The sequence below is a fragment of the Ceratotherium simum genome, chromosome 8, assembly GCF_057802395.1.
Source record: "Ceratotherium simum simum isolate JZ-2026a chromosome 8, ASM5780239v1, whole genome shotgun sequence".
Classification (NCBI taxonomy): domain Eukaryota; kingdom Metazoa; phylum Chordata; class Mammalia; order Perissodactyla; family Rhinocerotidae; genus Ceratotherium; species Ceratotherium simum.
The window spans coordinates 67955448-67971767 of record NC_141907.1 but is presented as its reverse complement, the minus strand read 5'-3'; the positions used below and the strand labels follow the sequence as shown (position 1 = coordinate 67971767).

The 16320-nt window shown below is 41.1% G+C and overlaps 1 protein-coding gene across 1 annotated transcript in view; it reads left to right on the top strand.

Moving 5' to 3' along the window:
- The window catches only part of LOC101396019 (placenta-specific gene 8 protein-like), a 29139-nt gene extending 19538 nt beyond the window's left edge, over positions 1-9601 (top strand). The window contains exons 3-5 of the mRNA XM_014787844.2: positions 1643-1767; positions 7564-7678; positions 9392-9601. Coding sequence (XP_014643330.1) covers positions 1643-1767; positions 7564-7668 — 230 coding nt within the window. The 3' untranslated portion in view covers positions 7669-7678; positions 9392-9601. The remainder of the gene's footprint in view (positions 1-1642; positions 1768-7563; positions 7679-9391) is intronic.
- Positions 9602-16320: the final 6719 nt, after the last annotated feature.

Here is a 16320-nt window from a genome sequence, read left to right as displayed (position 1 = left end):
TTTTGTTTGTGCTGAGCATCATGAATCCTCTTGACGTATTAATTTTAAAATAGTGGGAAACATAAAAATCAGATTTCACATAAAAATCTTGCTTTCCAATCCAGATTTTCAACTTCTCTTGAAAATTTGGAAAATCTGGAAAGAGGAGTCCTCCTTCTCACGTGGCAGGGGTCAGCTGCTGCCAGCCCTAGGAGAAGGGATATTCACCCTGCAGTTTGCCACATTTATGTCCACCATCCATTATTGTCTATTTTGTGTTTTTTCCAACCTATTGCACTCATTTATTTCACCTGCCTGGCCTTGAGTTTGTGATTCTTGTCTAGATCAAACACTGTTAACATTTTTCCCCTCCTTTTTTCTTTGTGAGGAAGATCAGCCCTGAGATAACATCCGATGTCAATCCTCCTCTTTTTTTTGCTGAGGAAGACTGGCCCTGGGCTAACATCTGTGCCCATCTTCCTCTACTTTATATGGGACGCTGCGACAGCATGGCTTGACAAGTGGTGCATAGGTGTGCACCCAGGACCGGGCCTGCGAACCCCGGGCCTCCGAAGCAGAGCACACGCACTTAACCACTACATTTTTCACCTCTTAAGTACCCTCATTTCTTGACATGTTTCTCCAGTTTGTCTTCCATGTACCCCTGCCGTTTCCTACAGCACTGACTCTGTGTTTTCCAGCATTTGTTGATATTCTTGGCCTCTTGGGATTGTTCCATTTCGGGAAGCATTGCAGGTTTTTAGCTTTACTGACTTCTAATTCTTTTACACTATGAAACACACTTTTGTGTGAGAAAATTTTCCTTATTTCAGAGTCTATTGCCATGAGCTGGAGCCATTTTCTGTGCAGCTCGTCTTTCCACTGTCTCTAAGAAAAAGCCTCCGTTTTTGTGTATAATGGAAGTTCCAAGTTCATTGGAAATAGCCTTTTGCTTAAAACAATCAATCAAAAACCACAGACTGTCTTATCTTATCTAGGGTACAGCCATATCAAAACTCCACCCCAGAGCTTTTCGAAATACACTTGTTCTCAGAGCATATTTGAGAACAGTTTCCGTTTATTGCTATTTTCTTAGGCCTGTTTTTGTCTCATACAGATTCTTTCAAGTGAAATTGCAATAGGCTTTTAAGCTTTTGATGCCAATATCTCATAACTTCCACTTGCTTCCATCCTCATAACGGTAACAGGGCTCTACTCTTTGCCCAAACTACCATCTAGAATCTATTCCTTACTGCTTTTCTCACTTTGATCCTAATGATTTCTCCACTGAGCATTTTCTGACCCTCAACACCCTACCATAGTTTTCAGTCGTCCTCCCAGACATTCTGACGCCACAAACTTCCTATGCAAGCATGACTCAAATGTAATCAAGGGCAGGGAAGAAAGATAATTTGAAAATGCTCAGATTGGCAAAGCAGGAGCTTTTGCAATTAAATCTGACCTAGTATAATGACATGCAAATTTCTTCAACTCCTGGACAGTAGGCTCTAGAAGCAAGACATAAAGCCAGATGACCACATTGTTTTCTCAGAGTGTCCACTAAGGCCATTACCTGAGCGAGCATCCTTTTCAAAGCCAAGTGATTTAGTTGAAACCATGATGACTTTGACTAATTCCTCTGTGTGTCTCACCCTGCACTCAGGCCTCTGTGGGACTTTCTTTCCCCTGTGCCTTTCATGTCAGATCGCCTCTGACATGAACGAATGCTGCCTGTGGGGAGGAAGTGTTGCCATGAGGACCATGTATCGGACCCGATATGGCATCCCGGTAAGTCACCCAAGTGTCCACTGTGAGGTGGTAGCCCAGACACCTTGAGGGCTTTCCTCCAGTATGACTGGATCTCCATGATTGCCCTCCTCACCTTCATGGCTTGACCCTAGTCCACTTGTTGTTGGTGACATCAAGTCGATTCCGACTCCTAGCACCCCTGTGTACAGCAGAGCGGAACCCAGCCTGGTATTTTTGCGCCGTCCTCTTACCTGCTGGCACTATATCAGACAATACTCCGCTGCTATTTGTAGGGTTTTCATGGCCAACTTTTTCGGAAGTGGGTGGCCAGGTCCTTCTTCCTACTCTATTTTAGTCTGGAAGCTTCACTGAAACCTGTCCACCATGGTGGACAGTCACCATGGGTGACTCTGCTGGTATTTGAAATACCGGTGGCATAGCTTTCAGCATCACAGCAACATGCAGCCACCACAGTATGACAACCAACAGATTGGTGGTGTGGTTCCCTGACCAGAAATGAACCCAGGCCGCAGGGGTGAGAGTGCTGAATCTTAACCACTAGACCACCAGGGCTGGCCTTTTCTCCACTACTGTCCTAAATTTTTTAGTGATTTACAGGGGCCATGCAGCTATCTATACTCTGGAATACATTAGTAATAAAATCTTTTTATTGTCTCTGAAAAAGTTGCTGGAGGTGAGTAGATGAGGCATGGAGGCCAGCACAGGGCCCTTAGCCTCTACTGGCTTTACTCGGAGTCACAGAGAGGACCTGGCAAATCCGCAGGGTTGGTGACAGTTTCTTAGAAAGCCTTGGGTAAAAATGGGTGTGTAGGGGCCGGCCCCGTGGCGTAGCGGTTAAGTGCACGTGCTCCGCTGCAGTGGCCCAGGTTTGGATCCCGGGCATGCACCGACGCACCGCTTGTCAGGCAGTGTTGTGGCGGCGTCCCATATAAAGTGGAGGAAGATGGGCACAGATGTTAGCCCAGGGCCAGTCTTCCTCAGCAAAAAAAGAGGAGGATTGGCATTGGATGTTAGCTCAGAGCTGATCTTCCTCACAGAAACAAAAACAAAAGAGTGTGAAGTGGATCCCCTCAATAGCTGGCACATCTGCCTCCTGGGTGACTCATAAGCCAGTGTTCATTCATTCCACAGGGATTTACTGGGTACACAGAATGTGCCAAGTACTATTGCAGGTGCTGGAGACACATCGGTGAACAAAGGAAATCAAAGTGCGTTTTCATGACGCTCTTTTTTTTTGAGACTTTTATTTTAACATAATTTCAGACCTAAAGAAAATTTGCAAAAATGGTACAGACTTCCTGAACACCATATTCCCCAAATACTAAAAATTTGCCACATTTGTTTTATTTCTTCACTTTCCTCTATCATCTATCTATCTATTCTATTTTTTTCTGAATCATCTAAGAGTAAATCACAAACGATGCCATTACCTCTGTTTTAGCGTGTATTTCTCAAAAACAAGGACATTCTCTTAATAACCACAATACAATTATCAAAATCCAGAATTTAGCATTAATGCTACTAGCTAATCCATGGATCTTATTTAAACTTCACCAATTATCCCAATGACATTCTTTAGATGAAAAGAAAATCAATCTGGGATGACACATTGTGTTCAGTTGTCATGCCTGTTTAGTCTCCTACAATATGAACAGTTTCTCAGTCTTGTCTTTTCTTTTCTATGACTACACATCAGTTATTTTGTAGACCATCCCTCACTTTGGTTTGTCAAATGTTTCCTCATATTAGACTTAGGTTATACATTTTGGGCAGAAACTCCACAGAAGCAATGCTGTTTGCTATGCATCATATCAGAAAGCACATGACATCGATTGATCCCTTTATGGGTGATATTAACTTTGATTACTTGGTTAAGATGGTGTCTGCCAGGATTCTCCACTATAAAGTTGCTATTTTCCCCTTTATAACGGATAAGGACCTTGTACAGAGATGTAAATATCCTGTTCCTCACCAAACCTCCACCACTAGTTCTAACATCCATTGAAGAGTCTTGCCTGAATCAACCCTCACTGTCATGGTTGTCAACGGTAGAGTTTACTGTTTAATGGGAGAAGACAGCTACAATACAACTAAGTGAAAGCATAATACATGGGATGTTGATAAGTGCTACAGAGAAAAATAAAGCAAGGAAGAGGACCAGAGTGTTGAAGGTTTCTAATTTTAAATAGGGTTATCAGGAAAGACCTCAGTAAGAAAGTAAAGATCTAAAAGGATGAGAGGATGACCCATAAGGGGAAGGTCCAGGCAGAGGAATGAGCTAGAGTCAAGGCCTTGAGGTAGAGCTTATCTGAAATGTTCCACAAACAGCAAGCAGCCAGAGAGGCAGGAATGGAGCGTGTAGGGGAGGGGCAGAGGAGTAACAGAAGATGACGTCAGAGCATTAGCAAGAGTTAGACCTTTCAGGGCCTTGCAGACCCCACTATAAAAACTTGAGCTTTTGCTGAGTGAGCTGGGAAGCCACTGAAAAGTTTTAAACAAAGAAGTGACATAATGGATTCTTGTTCCTGAAAACTTAGCCTTTGCCTCACTCATTGGTCCCATGTGACCGAGAACAAGTTGTTAACCTTCCTAAGCCTTGGCTCTCTCATTGATAAAATGGTAATAATTTTATCTACCTCCCCCGTGGTGGTATAGTAAGAGTTACAGGAGTTAATGCGTGGAAAGGGCTTAGCACAGGGCCTGGCAAGTAATAAGTTCTCAATAAATAACTGTTATTATTTTTGTTCTCATGTCAGAAAATGACTAGACAGTTTTCTCAGGGCAGGGATGTGTTCAGGGCCCTGGTTTCATTTCTCGTTTGGTTCAGCCATCTGACTTGGTTGCTCTCCTAAGGCAGCATAACACACAGGGGCTCTTAACTCTGTGACTGGACCATGAACTTCCTGAAATTGTATGGAAAGTGTCATGTGTATGTAGTTATGTATACGGATGTGATGGTGAGATTCTCAAAGTGGTCCATGACCCCAAAATGGTATAAAGGAAAGGGCGCTTACCTGGGTGCTGGAGATAAAGGTTCTGGGAAAAGCTCAGCAAAAAACTAATTTTTGGACTCTCTAAGAAGTCATTTGGCGGCATCAGTTTTCTTATCTGTCACGAGGAAGTTGTGCAAGATGATTTCTAAGGTCACTGCTAGGTCTAGGGTTTTATGATGTAGTAAATTTCCTCAGCATACATTAAACAAGTATATTTATAGACAGTGTATCTCTATTCTTGCTCCTTAGAACAGCCTCTAAAATGGCTAGTAATTCCTCAGACCGATTTGTATAATTCAGACTCTCTGCTTTGTTTCTCTTTCACATCTATACAAACTTTTACAGGGCTGCTACAGTGCAGCCTCTCTGATCCGCCCCTCCCTTCATGGACACAGCCAAGAGAGAATCCCTTTGGCCAGCGGCACAGCCTCTGTGGGCGAGAAGGAGAAAGAAAGGAAACAAACACTGATTGCACTACCATGTGCTAGGATATTATTTCGACATATATTTGCTCTTTACCACTTACAAACTCTTTGTGTTGCAAGGATTCTAGTCTCCACTTTGTAGATATGGAAAGAGAAAGAGAAAGGCTTAAGGTCACAGAACCCATAAATGCTGGAATCTGGACTCAAGTTTATTCTGACTAACTCCAAAGGTCTAGTTGTTCCCACTTTCCCATCTTGCCTACCTGAGTAGGTGTGTATTCAGCCATGTACCACAAGCCATTCATTTATCCACTCAGTCAATGATTCTGTAAATAGTGCTCAAAACAAGACTTCTTTTTGCACAGTTTCCAAACAAGTGAAACACCATCCCCTTTAACCAAACAGAGTGGCGAACTCAGAATCTTTATTTCTGCCATCTGTTTCCCGAGCAACTGTTCTGGTCAAGGCATTTATGTCCCTTGTTAACTTCAGTGTGTTATAAACCTATAATTCATTTCCTCTCACTTTGAAAAAGGAGGGTTTTTTCTTCTCTATATTCCCTATATCTGCATTATGAAACAGACTTAGGATCAGGTGTGTTTTCTATAGGTTTCTCTAGATTTCTCAGCAAGTAATAGTGGGATTTCTTTTCCCCCTGAAAACTACCTGAGGTAGGGGCCGGCCCGGTGGCATAGTGGTTAAGTTCACCTGCTCTGCTTTGGCAGTCCTGGGTTCGAGGGTTTAGATCCCGGGCACCAGCCAATGCACTGCTCATCAAGCCATGCTGTGGTGGCGTCCCACATACAAAATAGACGAAGATGGGCACTGATGTTACACAGATGTTAGCTCAGGGCCAGTCTTCCTCACCAAAAAAATAAAAAAAAAACCTACCTGAGCTAAAAGACATAGACATGTTGGAACAGAAAAGTAATTAACTCCTTATCAAATGAGAATATTTTCTTCCTTGTGGCATGTTATATATATTCAGTAAATGTTGGTTTAATGAAGATTTAAAAGATAAAAAGAATAAAAAGTAAATAATGAATTAAAGACTGAAAAAAACAAGTACTATAAGGAAGGGTTAAAGGAATTTGGATTATTTAACAGGAAAAAAGAGAAGGCTAAGAGACTGAGTTGTCTTCAAGCTGCATATCTATTCCTCCATCTGATGAGGGATACAACATTAGAAGATTTTTATTTTATTTTATTTTTTTAAAGATTTTATTTATTTATTTTTTCCCCCCAAAGCCCCAGTAGATAGTTGTGTGTCATAGCTGCACATCCTTCTAGTTGCTGTATGTGGGACGCGGCCTCAGCATGGCCAGAGAAGCAGCGCGTCGGTGCGAGCCCGGGATCTGAACCCGGGTCGCCAGCAGTGGAGCACGCTCACTTAACCACCAAGCCACGGGGCCGGCCCTAGAAGATTTTTAATGTTGCTATTTATTTGTCCACTCTTTGTCCCACATGCTTACCCTGTCAGAAGAGAATCAAAATCACTGTAGCAATGGAAAAAAAGTTTCATGAAAACTAAATCACTCATAATCTCACCACTTAGGAGCTCCTAACCCTTAAAAACTGAATCTACTAAGAAATCTCTCTCTTTCTCTCTCTCAGCTCACACTGTAAATTGGGAATCGGATTAAACTCAACATTTTTTAAAATAAGTGCTACCAAAAAATGGAGTTCAAAATTATTTCAATCAGTCAAGACACACAGTCATAGAACCTGGTTGTCAGACTAGGACCCCCTGGATCACCCAGTGCCCCCTGTGCAGAACAGGACTCTCTTCAGGGGCGTCTCGACCAGAGGGTCACTGAGGACCCAACTGGATCCTTCCAGGGAGAGGGCCCTCAGAACTGTGCAAAGTAGCCCATTCTGTGGCTTTTCCAAACACTATTCATTCCCTTCTTTCTTTTCCCTGTAATTTATATCCCTCCCTCGCTCTGGACTTCCTCCCTTGCAGAGTAAACATGCGAGATGTCAACAAAAATGGCTAGAGGGATACAAGGTGAGGCCAGGTCTGGCACTACTCACAAACTATAGAAAAATTGGTGCATTACACAACAGGCTTTAAAGGGAACCATTCCAGAACAGATAGAGGACTGGGGCTACGGTTGCAACCTGCAGATCATTTGAAATGTTGTAATATTAGGAAAAAATCACTTGCTTGAGAAGAGAAAGACCACGTTCTGCCACCAATTTGTTATGTGATCTTAGCTAGTTATTTAACTTTGCTGGGTCATCAGAAAAATGGGGATAATGTCACAGAATTCTCATGATAAACAAGTAACATAAAACGTACGTTTTAAAGAGGTTTGAAAAGCTATACAAATGCAAAGAATTGTGTGACTATATTTATAGGCTACATCTTGATCCATTTGTTTGTTTTTTAACAGGGATCTATTTGCAATGATTGCCTATGCCTGACATTTTTCCCTACTTGCACCCTTTGTCAACTCAAGCGAGATATTGAAAAAAGAAAAGCAATGAATGCTTTCTAAAAGGTGTTTGGTAAGTTGGTGGGAATTCTTTGATTTATGAGTATTAAAACAAATTCTCAAAGATGTCTTTTATTTCCTTGGTACTCTGTCACAGACACATGAAATATCCCTTAACAAAGCGAGGGAAAATGATTTTTAATTGCCAGCCTACACCAATCTTGGAAGTCGGCTTCCAAGAGCCTGGGTTGAGATGGTTAAGCCTGCTTGAATAGGGAAGAATTCTGTGATTTGTTAGGATGACTGCCACAGGTAGAGTGGCTGTGTGACATAACAAATCCACGTGCCACACATCAACCATGCCTATCCTAACACACCATGATTTAAGGTAGTAGAGATATGTGCGTGGCCAGACATTCATTTCCCTAAGCCTAGATTTCAGGTCCACTGCTACCAACAGCAACCAATTGAGATGTTATACTAAGTGTGACTGTGTAATGTACCTAGTTGTATGTTCTTGTCTACACCACAATATTAAACTACCAGTTCATTCTCCAAAGTGGTGGGAAGCTATTTTAGTCTCCATAAACCAAGTGTGGACAATTCATTCAGTTATCCAAAATTCCCAAAGCCCCCACTATAAAGAAGAATTACTGACTTTTTGGTGACTGTATTGTCAAAGTTGGGCAGCCAGTCATTCACCTAGTTTCCTAAGCTCTCCTAGTCACATTTTTAATCTTCTCAATTCTTCCTGTTTCTCTCAGGCAAGAAGGCAATGGCTTACTCAGTCTTGTCTTTCAATCTCTTGTTGCAAATCCCCATGGAGTTTGTCATCAAAGTTTAGTTATCACCTGGAAATGGCTATTCTCTGTAAAACTCCTGTCTCCCAAGAGGTCTTTGACAGTGTTTGATCAGGATGGTACGTTCATCTGTATGATTGGTTGACATTGGTGCTGTCTGTCTCACTAAGCTGTTTTGCCACAAGCAGCACAAAATAATGTCCTCTGCATGAACCACGCTTCAGTATGTTGCATTTTGGTACCATGTTGGTATCCTCGTATTTGTCTTCTGATTGCTTTGTAAATGCTTTTCCTCAGTGACTGAAGTGCTTTATTCACTTTCAAGCAAAGTCAAGATGGGGAGTTTTCTCGTCATTCTTTTTCCTCTTAGACCCTACCTCCCAAGAATTTACTGTTGTCTTTCTTCCCAAGCAGTAACGTTCCTTAAAGCCCTATGTTACCAATTTGACTCAGAATTGGATGCCAAACTAGCTCTAAGGGAATTAGAATGTGGCAGTTTACTGGTCTTGTCATCCAGACAATGAAAAAAATTGTTTTTGGTTCTCCACCTTTTGGAGACTCTTACCTTCACATGTTTGATGATTCATCAACATTTGGTAACAGAAGGTAACTCGGGCAATCACAGAGCATTCTTTTGGTTCACCCAGCCACCTAGCAACAGTGCCTGTCACATAGTAGGCACTTATTAAATACTGTGGATGAGTAAATGATCGAAACTTTCAAGGAAGAAACATAATGAGGCCCTAACCTAGGAGACTCATCTGAATCTTACTTGGAGGTCACAACTCTTCCTAATAGATTGTACTGAACCAGGGGCCATTATTTGGTGTCGATTTTTAAAATGTAGCATTTTAGCAGTAGGGTAGGGGTGGAATGGAAGTTTTGATATTTGGAACAAGATACTGTAAAGAAACGTGGAACTCATAAATCCTAATTCTTTCATTCATTTATTCTTTCTTTTTTCTTTTGTTTTCTTATTTCTACAGGTCAAATTCACATTGTGGTGAAAGAAAATGCTGGAATGAAATATTGCATCTATTAAGTGTTATCTCACCTCAAATCTTAGAAAGTAATTCCACTGATCAGATGGTTTCAAATGGCTTCAAAACATTTTTAATTTCCAGTTTATTTTGAAAGAAATATATTTCCATTGCTGTTCTCTAAGATGACTGCCATTAAAAAAATTTGCTCAACAATTCTTGTGCTTCATGGAAAATTACAATATGCTTCTTTTAAAAAATGAACCCAAGGTTGTCAAATGTCAAAGTTGAATGATGAGTACGTGGAGATTCTTTTTTTTTCTTTTAATTTTTATTGAGATCATATGGGTTTACAAGATTGTGTAATGTCAGGTGGACATTATTATATATCGGTTTCTGTATAGACTGCATCGTGCTCACCACCAATAGTCTAGTTTTTATCTGTCACAATATATATGTGCCCCTTTACCCCTTTCACCCAACCTCCCACCCCCTTCCCCTCTGGTAACCACTAATCTGTTCTCTTTATCCAGTACATGGAGATTCTTTATTCTATATTTTTACCTTTACGTATTATTATTCTGGATTTTCCCTCCGCTGGGAGGCCAGGTGTTACTCTCTGCGGCCCCTCACCCCAGGAAAGTGTGGCTTCCCTCCTTTGGGAGTCTGAAATGCATTTGGCACTTCTTTACAGCCCCATAAAGTAAATCCATCCAGGAAGTACTTGCTGAGCAATGCAGAGTTTACCGTAGATTATATAAAGAAAAGAGAGGGGCCGGCCCCGTGAGTTAGCGGTTAAGTGCGCACGCTCCGCTACTGGCGGCCCGGGTTTGGACCCCGGGCGCACACCGATGCACTGCTTCTCCGGCCATGCTGAGGTGGCGTCCCACATACAGCAACTAGAAGGATGTGCAGCTATGACATACAACTATGTCATACAGCAAACCACCTAATTAAAACTCCCATGGGAAATTTCTATCCTCCCCAAAGCTATTTCCTGCAGCAAGCCAGCACAGGGGCTCCACATACCTTTCTTCCCCACCCCCCCCACAAGTTAACGCAGCTTTTTTTTTACTGAGATATAATTGACATATAACATTGTATTGTTTTAGGTGTACAATATAATGATTTGATGTGTGTGTGTGTGTATATATATATATTGCAAAATGATCACCACAATAATTGTGGTTAACATCCATCACCACACAGTTATAATTTTTTTCTTGTCATGAGAACTTTTAAGATTTACTCTCTTAGCAACTTTCAAATATGCAATACACTATTATTAACTATAGTCACCATGCTGTACATTACACCCCCAGGACTTATTTATTTTATAACTGGAAGTTTGTACCTTTTGACCCCCTTCACGCATTTCACCCACCCACCCACCACCTCTGGCAACCACCAATCTGTTCTCTGCATCTATGAGTTTGGTTTTGGGGGTTTTTTTAGATTCCATGCATAAGTGAGATCATACAGTATTTGTCTTTTTTTGTCTGACTTATTTCACTTAGCATAATGCCCTCAAGGTCCATCCAGGTTGTCGGAAATGGCAGGATTTCCTTTTTTTTATGGCTGAATAATATTTCATTATCATTAATTAGTATGTATTTATTATTAATTAATTTTTATTATTAATTAATTTTCTCTATCCATTCGTCTTTCAGTGGACACTTAGGTTGTTTCCATGAGTTGACTACTGTAAATAATGCTGCCACGAACACGGGGTGCAGTCCACACACCTTTCTTACACAGAGCAATTTAGTTCCTTCTCAGCTTTCTAGTCCCAGGAACCACAGCCCCAAAGGTGCAGGATAGGGATGGAATTCTGCCAGTAAGCAAAATAATATGTCTTCCATATAGCTTATTAGAAAATTACAGGGGGCTGGCCCCGTGGCATAGTGGTTAAGTGGGCGTGCTCCACTGCTGGCGGCCCAGGTTCGGATCCCGGGCGCGCACCGATGCACCACTTGTGCACGCTGTGGTGGCGTCCCATATAAAGTAGGGGAAGATGGGCATGGATGTTAGCCCAGGGCCAGACTTCCTCAGCAAAAAGAGGATTGGCAGATGTTATCTCAGAGCTGATCTTCCTCACAAAAAAAAAAGAAAATTACAACACACTTTATACGTGTTTGTACATAAAAGTTATGATAAATGAGATTTTTCTTAAATCTTTGATCTAGCCGAGAATAGTTATTTAGTCTCATTCTCCCATTCTTGATATCGTGCTTTATCCTGTGTATTTCAAATGCCACAACCTCCCACATATCAGGCTACTTCCTTCAATTATATCAAAACCCTCCTTAAATGCTACTGCACGTAAGAAGTAAATTGCTAGAGCCAAGAAGCAGCAACTCCTTGGAGGTAGTTGAGGGCAGATGAGGGGAGACAGGTAGAAGCTTTACAGATTGACAAAGCAAAGAACAGCAGAAGAGGATTCATCTCACTTTTCCAGAGTATGTGATGATTATCCGTACTTCCCACCTCCCACGGATGCTGTTCAGAGTTAGCTGTTGCTGCTTAGTGGCTTAAACAACAACAGTCATTTCTTCTGCTCAAGAGTCTACAATTTGGGCAGGACACCCTGTCTCTGCTCATGCAATGCAAACTCAGTTAGCTCAACTCGGGCTGTAGGATAGCCTTTCAAGATGATTCACTCACATGGCTAGATGGTGCTGCCTCTTGGCTGGAAGTTCAGCCAGAGCTTGAGCCTGGGGTGACCTGGGCTCCTCTCTACACTAGCCATGCCAAAGGCTGCTTGGATTGCCTCATAATACGGTTGCTAGGCATCCAGGGCAAGCCTCTTAAGAGAACAATATGGAAGTGCATGACATTTTTATGATCTAGCTTCAGAAGTCATATAGCATCACCTCTGCTGAAGTCTCTTGGGTGAGGCAGTTGCAAAGTCCACCCAGGTTCAAGGGGGAGGGGACGGAAACTAACTCTTAATGGGGTGTGGCAAGGTGCTTGAAGAGCATAAAGGACAGGAGATTCTGTTGCAGCCATCTCTGGAAAACACAATCTGCCACAGATGCCATGAGGTGCTCTGTCTTGTATCTCTTGGGATCAGAGCTATAATCCATCTGATCTCCTTAAAACCCCTCTTGGAGGGCTACAGCACGGTGATGGCCAGCTGCCCAGCCCAAGTTGTCACTTATGGTGGCATAAATTCTGTAATGCCAGCTAAGTCTTTCTGATGACTTTGAAAAGGTTTTCAGAGCATAAGTGTGGTTGCAGCTTGTAACAATCACCTATTCCTCCAGAGATTCTGATTCACGTCTATGGTGGGATCCAGGGGTCTGGATTTTAAAAAGCACCACCGGTATTTCTGATGCACGTCGTCCCCCTGCTGTGAGACCGGTGCTTTTCCCTGTGAGTAGACTGAAGGAGCTCTGGTGTAATAATTCAGATACGACCCTGCTTACAGCGCTGGGGGGTGGAGCTCTGAGCTGGGGTACCCTGTGTTACCTGCCCTCTCCCTTCCTTTTCCTCTCCACTTTCTTTTTCTTTTCCACTTCTGCTCTGACTCCTGCATTCTGGCAACCTGGTTTTCTGTAGGGACACAGCCTCCATTCTATCTTAGGAGCAGGGCATATCACAATATAAGGAGTAACTTTGCATTTCCCTCAATCTCAACCTCCTGTTAATCAGTCTAATTTTCTCCACCCTCTGCAGACAGAATGTCAAGGTTTCCACAGGCCATTTATTCTACAGTAGCTGCTTTCTGTTTTGTATTTTTTGAGTGGAGAAGGTGGTACAGCATCCTCCTCGTGGAGAATGCCCCTCAAAAACCTCTGAACTGGAGTGACTGTCGAGGTCACCTTAGACTTTGATGCAATTCTCCCCCACGCCTTGTCTTTACTCAGTTTCTTCTGTCTCTGTCTTTTGTGTAACATATATTTCAGAGGTGGTAGATAAATCCATTCTGCCACAAATTTCCATGCAGCAGCATGTTCTAAATCTGCTACTAGCATTTCTTTTCGATTTTTTTTTTGTGGTAAAATTTACCATTTTTAAGTGTACAGTTCTGGAGTATTAAGTGCATTCAGATTGTTGTGCAACCATGACCATCATCTATCTCCAGAACTCTTTTCATCTTGGAAAACTGAAACTTTGTACCCATTAAACACTAACTCCCCATTCTCGAGTCCCCTAGCCACTGGCAACCACCATTATACTTTCTGTCTCTATGATTTTAACCACTCTCAGTACCTCATATAAGTGGAATCATACAATATTTATCTTTTTGTGACTGGCTTATTTCACTTAGCATAATGTCTTCAAGATTCATCCATGTTTTACTGTCAAAACTTCCTTCTCTTTTAAGGCTGAATAACGTTGCATTATATGTATATACCACATTTTGCTTATCCATTCATCTGTCAATGGACTCTTGGGTTGCTTCCACATTTTACCTATTGTGAATAACGCTGCTATGAACACGGGTGTCCAAATGTCTCTTTGGGATCCTGCTTTCAATTCTTTGAGGTATAACCCAGAGGAGGAATTGCTGGATTATATGGTAATTCTATTTTAATTCTTTGAGGAATTGCCATATTATTTTCCACAGTGGCTGTACCATTTCACATTCTCACCAACAATGCACAAAGGTTCTAATTTCTTCACATACATGCCAACACTTGTTATTTTCTGTGTTTTTTGATAGTAGCCATACTAATCAGTGTGAAGTGGTGTCTCATTGTAGTTTTCTTGTTTGTTTGTTTTGTTTTTAATTTTTAGTTTATTTTTTATTGCAGTAACATTGGTTTTGTAACATTGCATAAACTTTAGGCATACATCATTATACTTCTATTTCTGCATTGATTACATCACGTTCACCACCCAAATACTAATTACAATCCATTACCACACACATGTGCCTAATCATTGTAGTTTTGATTTGCATTTCCCTAATTATCGGTGACATTGAGTATATTTCCATGGGCTTATTGGCCATTAGTTTATGTTCTTTGGAGAAATGTTTATTCAAGTTCTTTGCCCATTTTTGATTGGATTGTTTAATTTTTTGTTGTTGAGTTTTAGGAGTTCTCTATATATTCTGGATATTAATCTCTTATCATATATATGTATATGATTTGCAAATATTTTCTCCCATTCTGTGGGTTGCCTTTTTGTGGCAGTATAATTTTTGTCTGGGTGGGAAGACAGATTCCTGGTGCTTTCTACTCTGCTGTCTTCCCAGAATCCTTTCCATTCGCAGGATTTTATCTCCACTTCTCTTTGATGTTCCATGCACGACTCACTTCTATTTTTTTTTTAACCCAGTATGCTTCTTAAACTAGCTCAGTTCATCCTCTACCATGTGTAAAGCTAAGCCATTGGCTGAATCACAATATTTTCCTTCATTTTCTTTCTTTTTTCTATAATCCATGTTGACTACAAGGTCAAAATCTGTTACTATAAAGCTGAAAAACTGAACCCATTTTTACATTATTGTCTGTGATCTTGCTTCTAAAGCCTAAGCGATAATTTTGAATTGTGAAGAGATGAACAGCATTTGAATTAGGTAATTTATGCCTTGTAGTTGGCTTAAGAAGCCTAATAAGGCCAGAGTGAGTAAAGGAAAGATAAGAATTTCCTACACAATTGTAGGATTTAAAATTCTTTGTTGTATATTATCCCTTGAATATTCAAAAAGTGAAGAGATCCTTATTATAACATACCTAAGGCCTTTTCGTTTGTTTGGTGAGTTTCACTCATGGAACAGGTCACAAAATACTCTTATATCAACCACCTCACTTCTGAATCTTTGATTGTGCTTAGTTTTGAAAGTCTTCTTACCTTTTCACTGAGGTTTTTCCAACACAAAAAAAACTGTTATCCAGAATTGGAGTGTTCTAAGCATGGACTTTTTTTATTTCCTTAGTTTGGGTTTAAGATCCACTACATCTTTTCTTCACATCAACTTAGAAGATGATGTGGTCCTTGTACAGTGGAGGGTCTTCATGCGTCTTTCTCTTTCTCTGCTTATTATTGAACTCTACACATTGCTGTGTGGGACTCCACACTTTGGGTCCCCAGAATTCACAACCGTCATGGAACATTTGTAATAAAGGTAAGATCAGTAAACACAAAGCTGCCAACTAATGCCCAACACAACTCTCGTACCCAACCCTACAGACTGTATCCTTGCCTTCTTTCTCTGGACCCATCTCCCTTGACTAATACCCACAGCCCAGCTTCCATGGCCATGGTCCTGCCTGTCACACTAACCCTCCCTGCGTTTTGAGTCCTGCTCCTCTCCTGCCCCACCCCAAGTCCTAGTCTCCAGACCCAGGTCTCTGCTTCCTGATGCAGACAGCAGAGCTAGACTATTTGTATTTTCAGATCCAGATAAAGTTTATACCCTAAAAAGTAAATGTCGGAAGAAAACAACGGCAAGAACAAAAAAAGAGTTCTTTTCAAAATCATCCCATTTGCAACAACATGGATAGGCCTGGAGCGTATTATGTTAAGTGAAATAAGCCAGAAAGAGAAAGAGAAACGCTGTATGGTCTCACTCATATGTGGAATATAAACTAACACATGGATAGAGAAAACTGTACTGTGGTTACCAGGGGCAGTGGGGATGGGGGGTGGGGGGTGGGCACAAGGGGTGAAGGGAGTCATATATATGGTGATGGACAAACAAAAATTCACAACCCAAAATTTCACAATGTTAAAAACCATTAAAACATCAACAAAAAAAAAATTTTTTTTAAAAAGAGTTCTTTTTGCTAAGACAGAAATAAAATATCAGACAAAACAAAATTGCTACTGAAAAGAGAACAATTCCTTCAAACAGACTTCAGAGTACAGGACATGTCTACAAAGGCCACACAGACATTTTGAAATGCTGCATTCAAATTTAATCATTTCCCCATAGTTTACACTAAGAAATGTTTTGTATTCAAATACTAAAGTTAGTAATT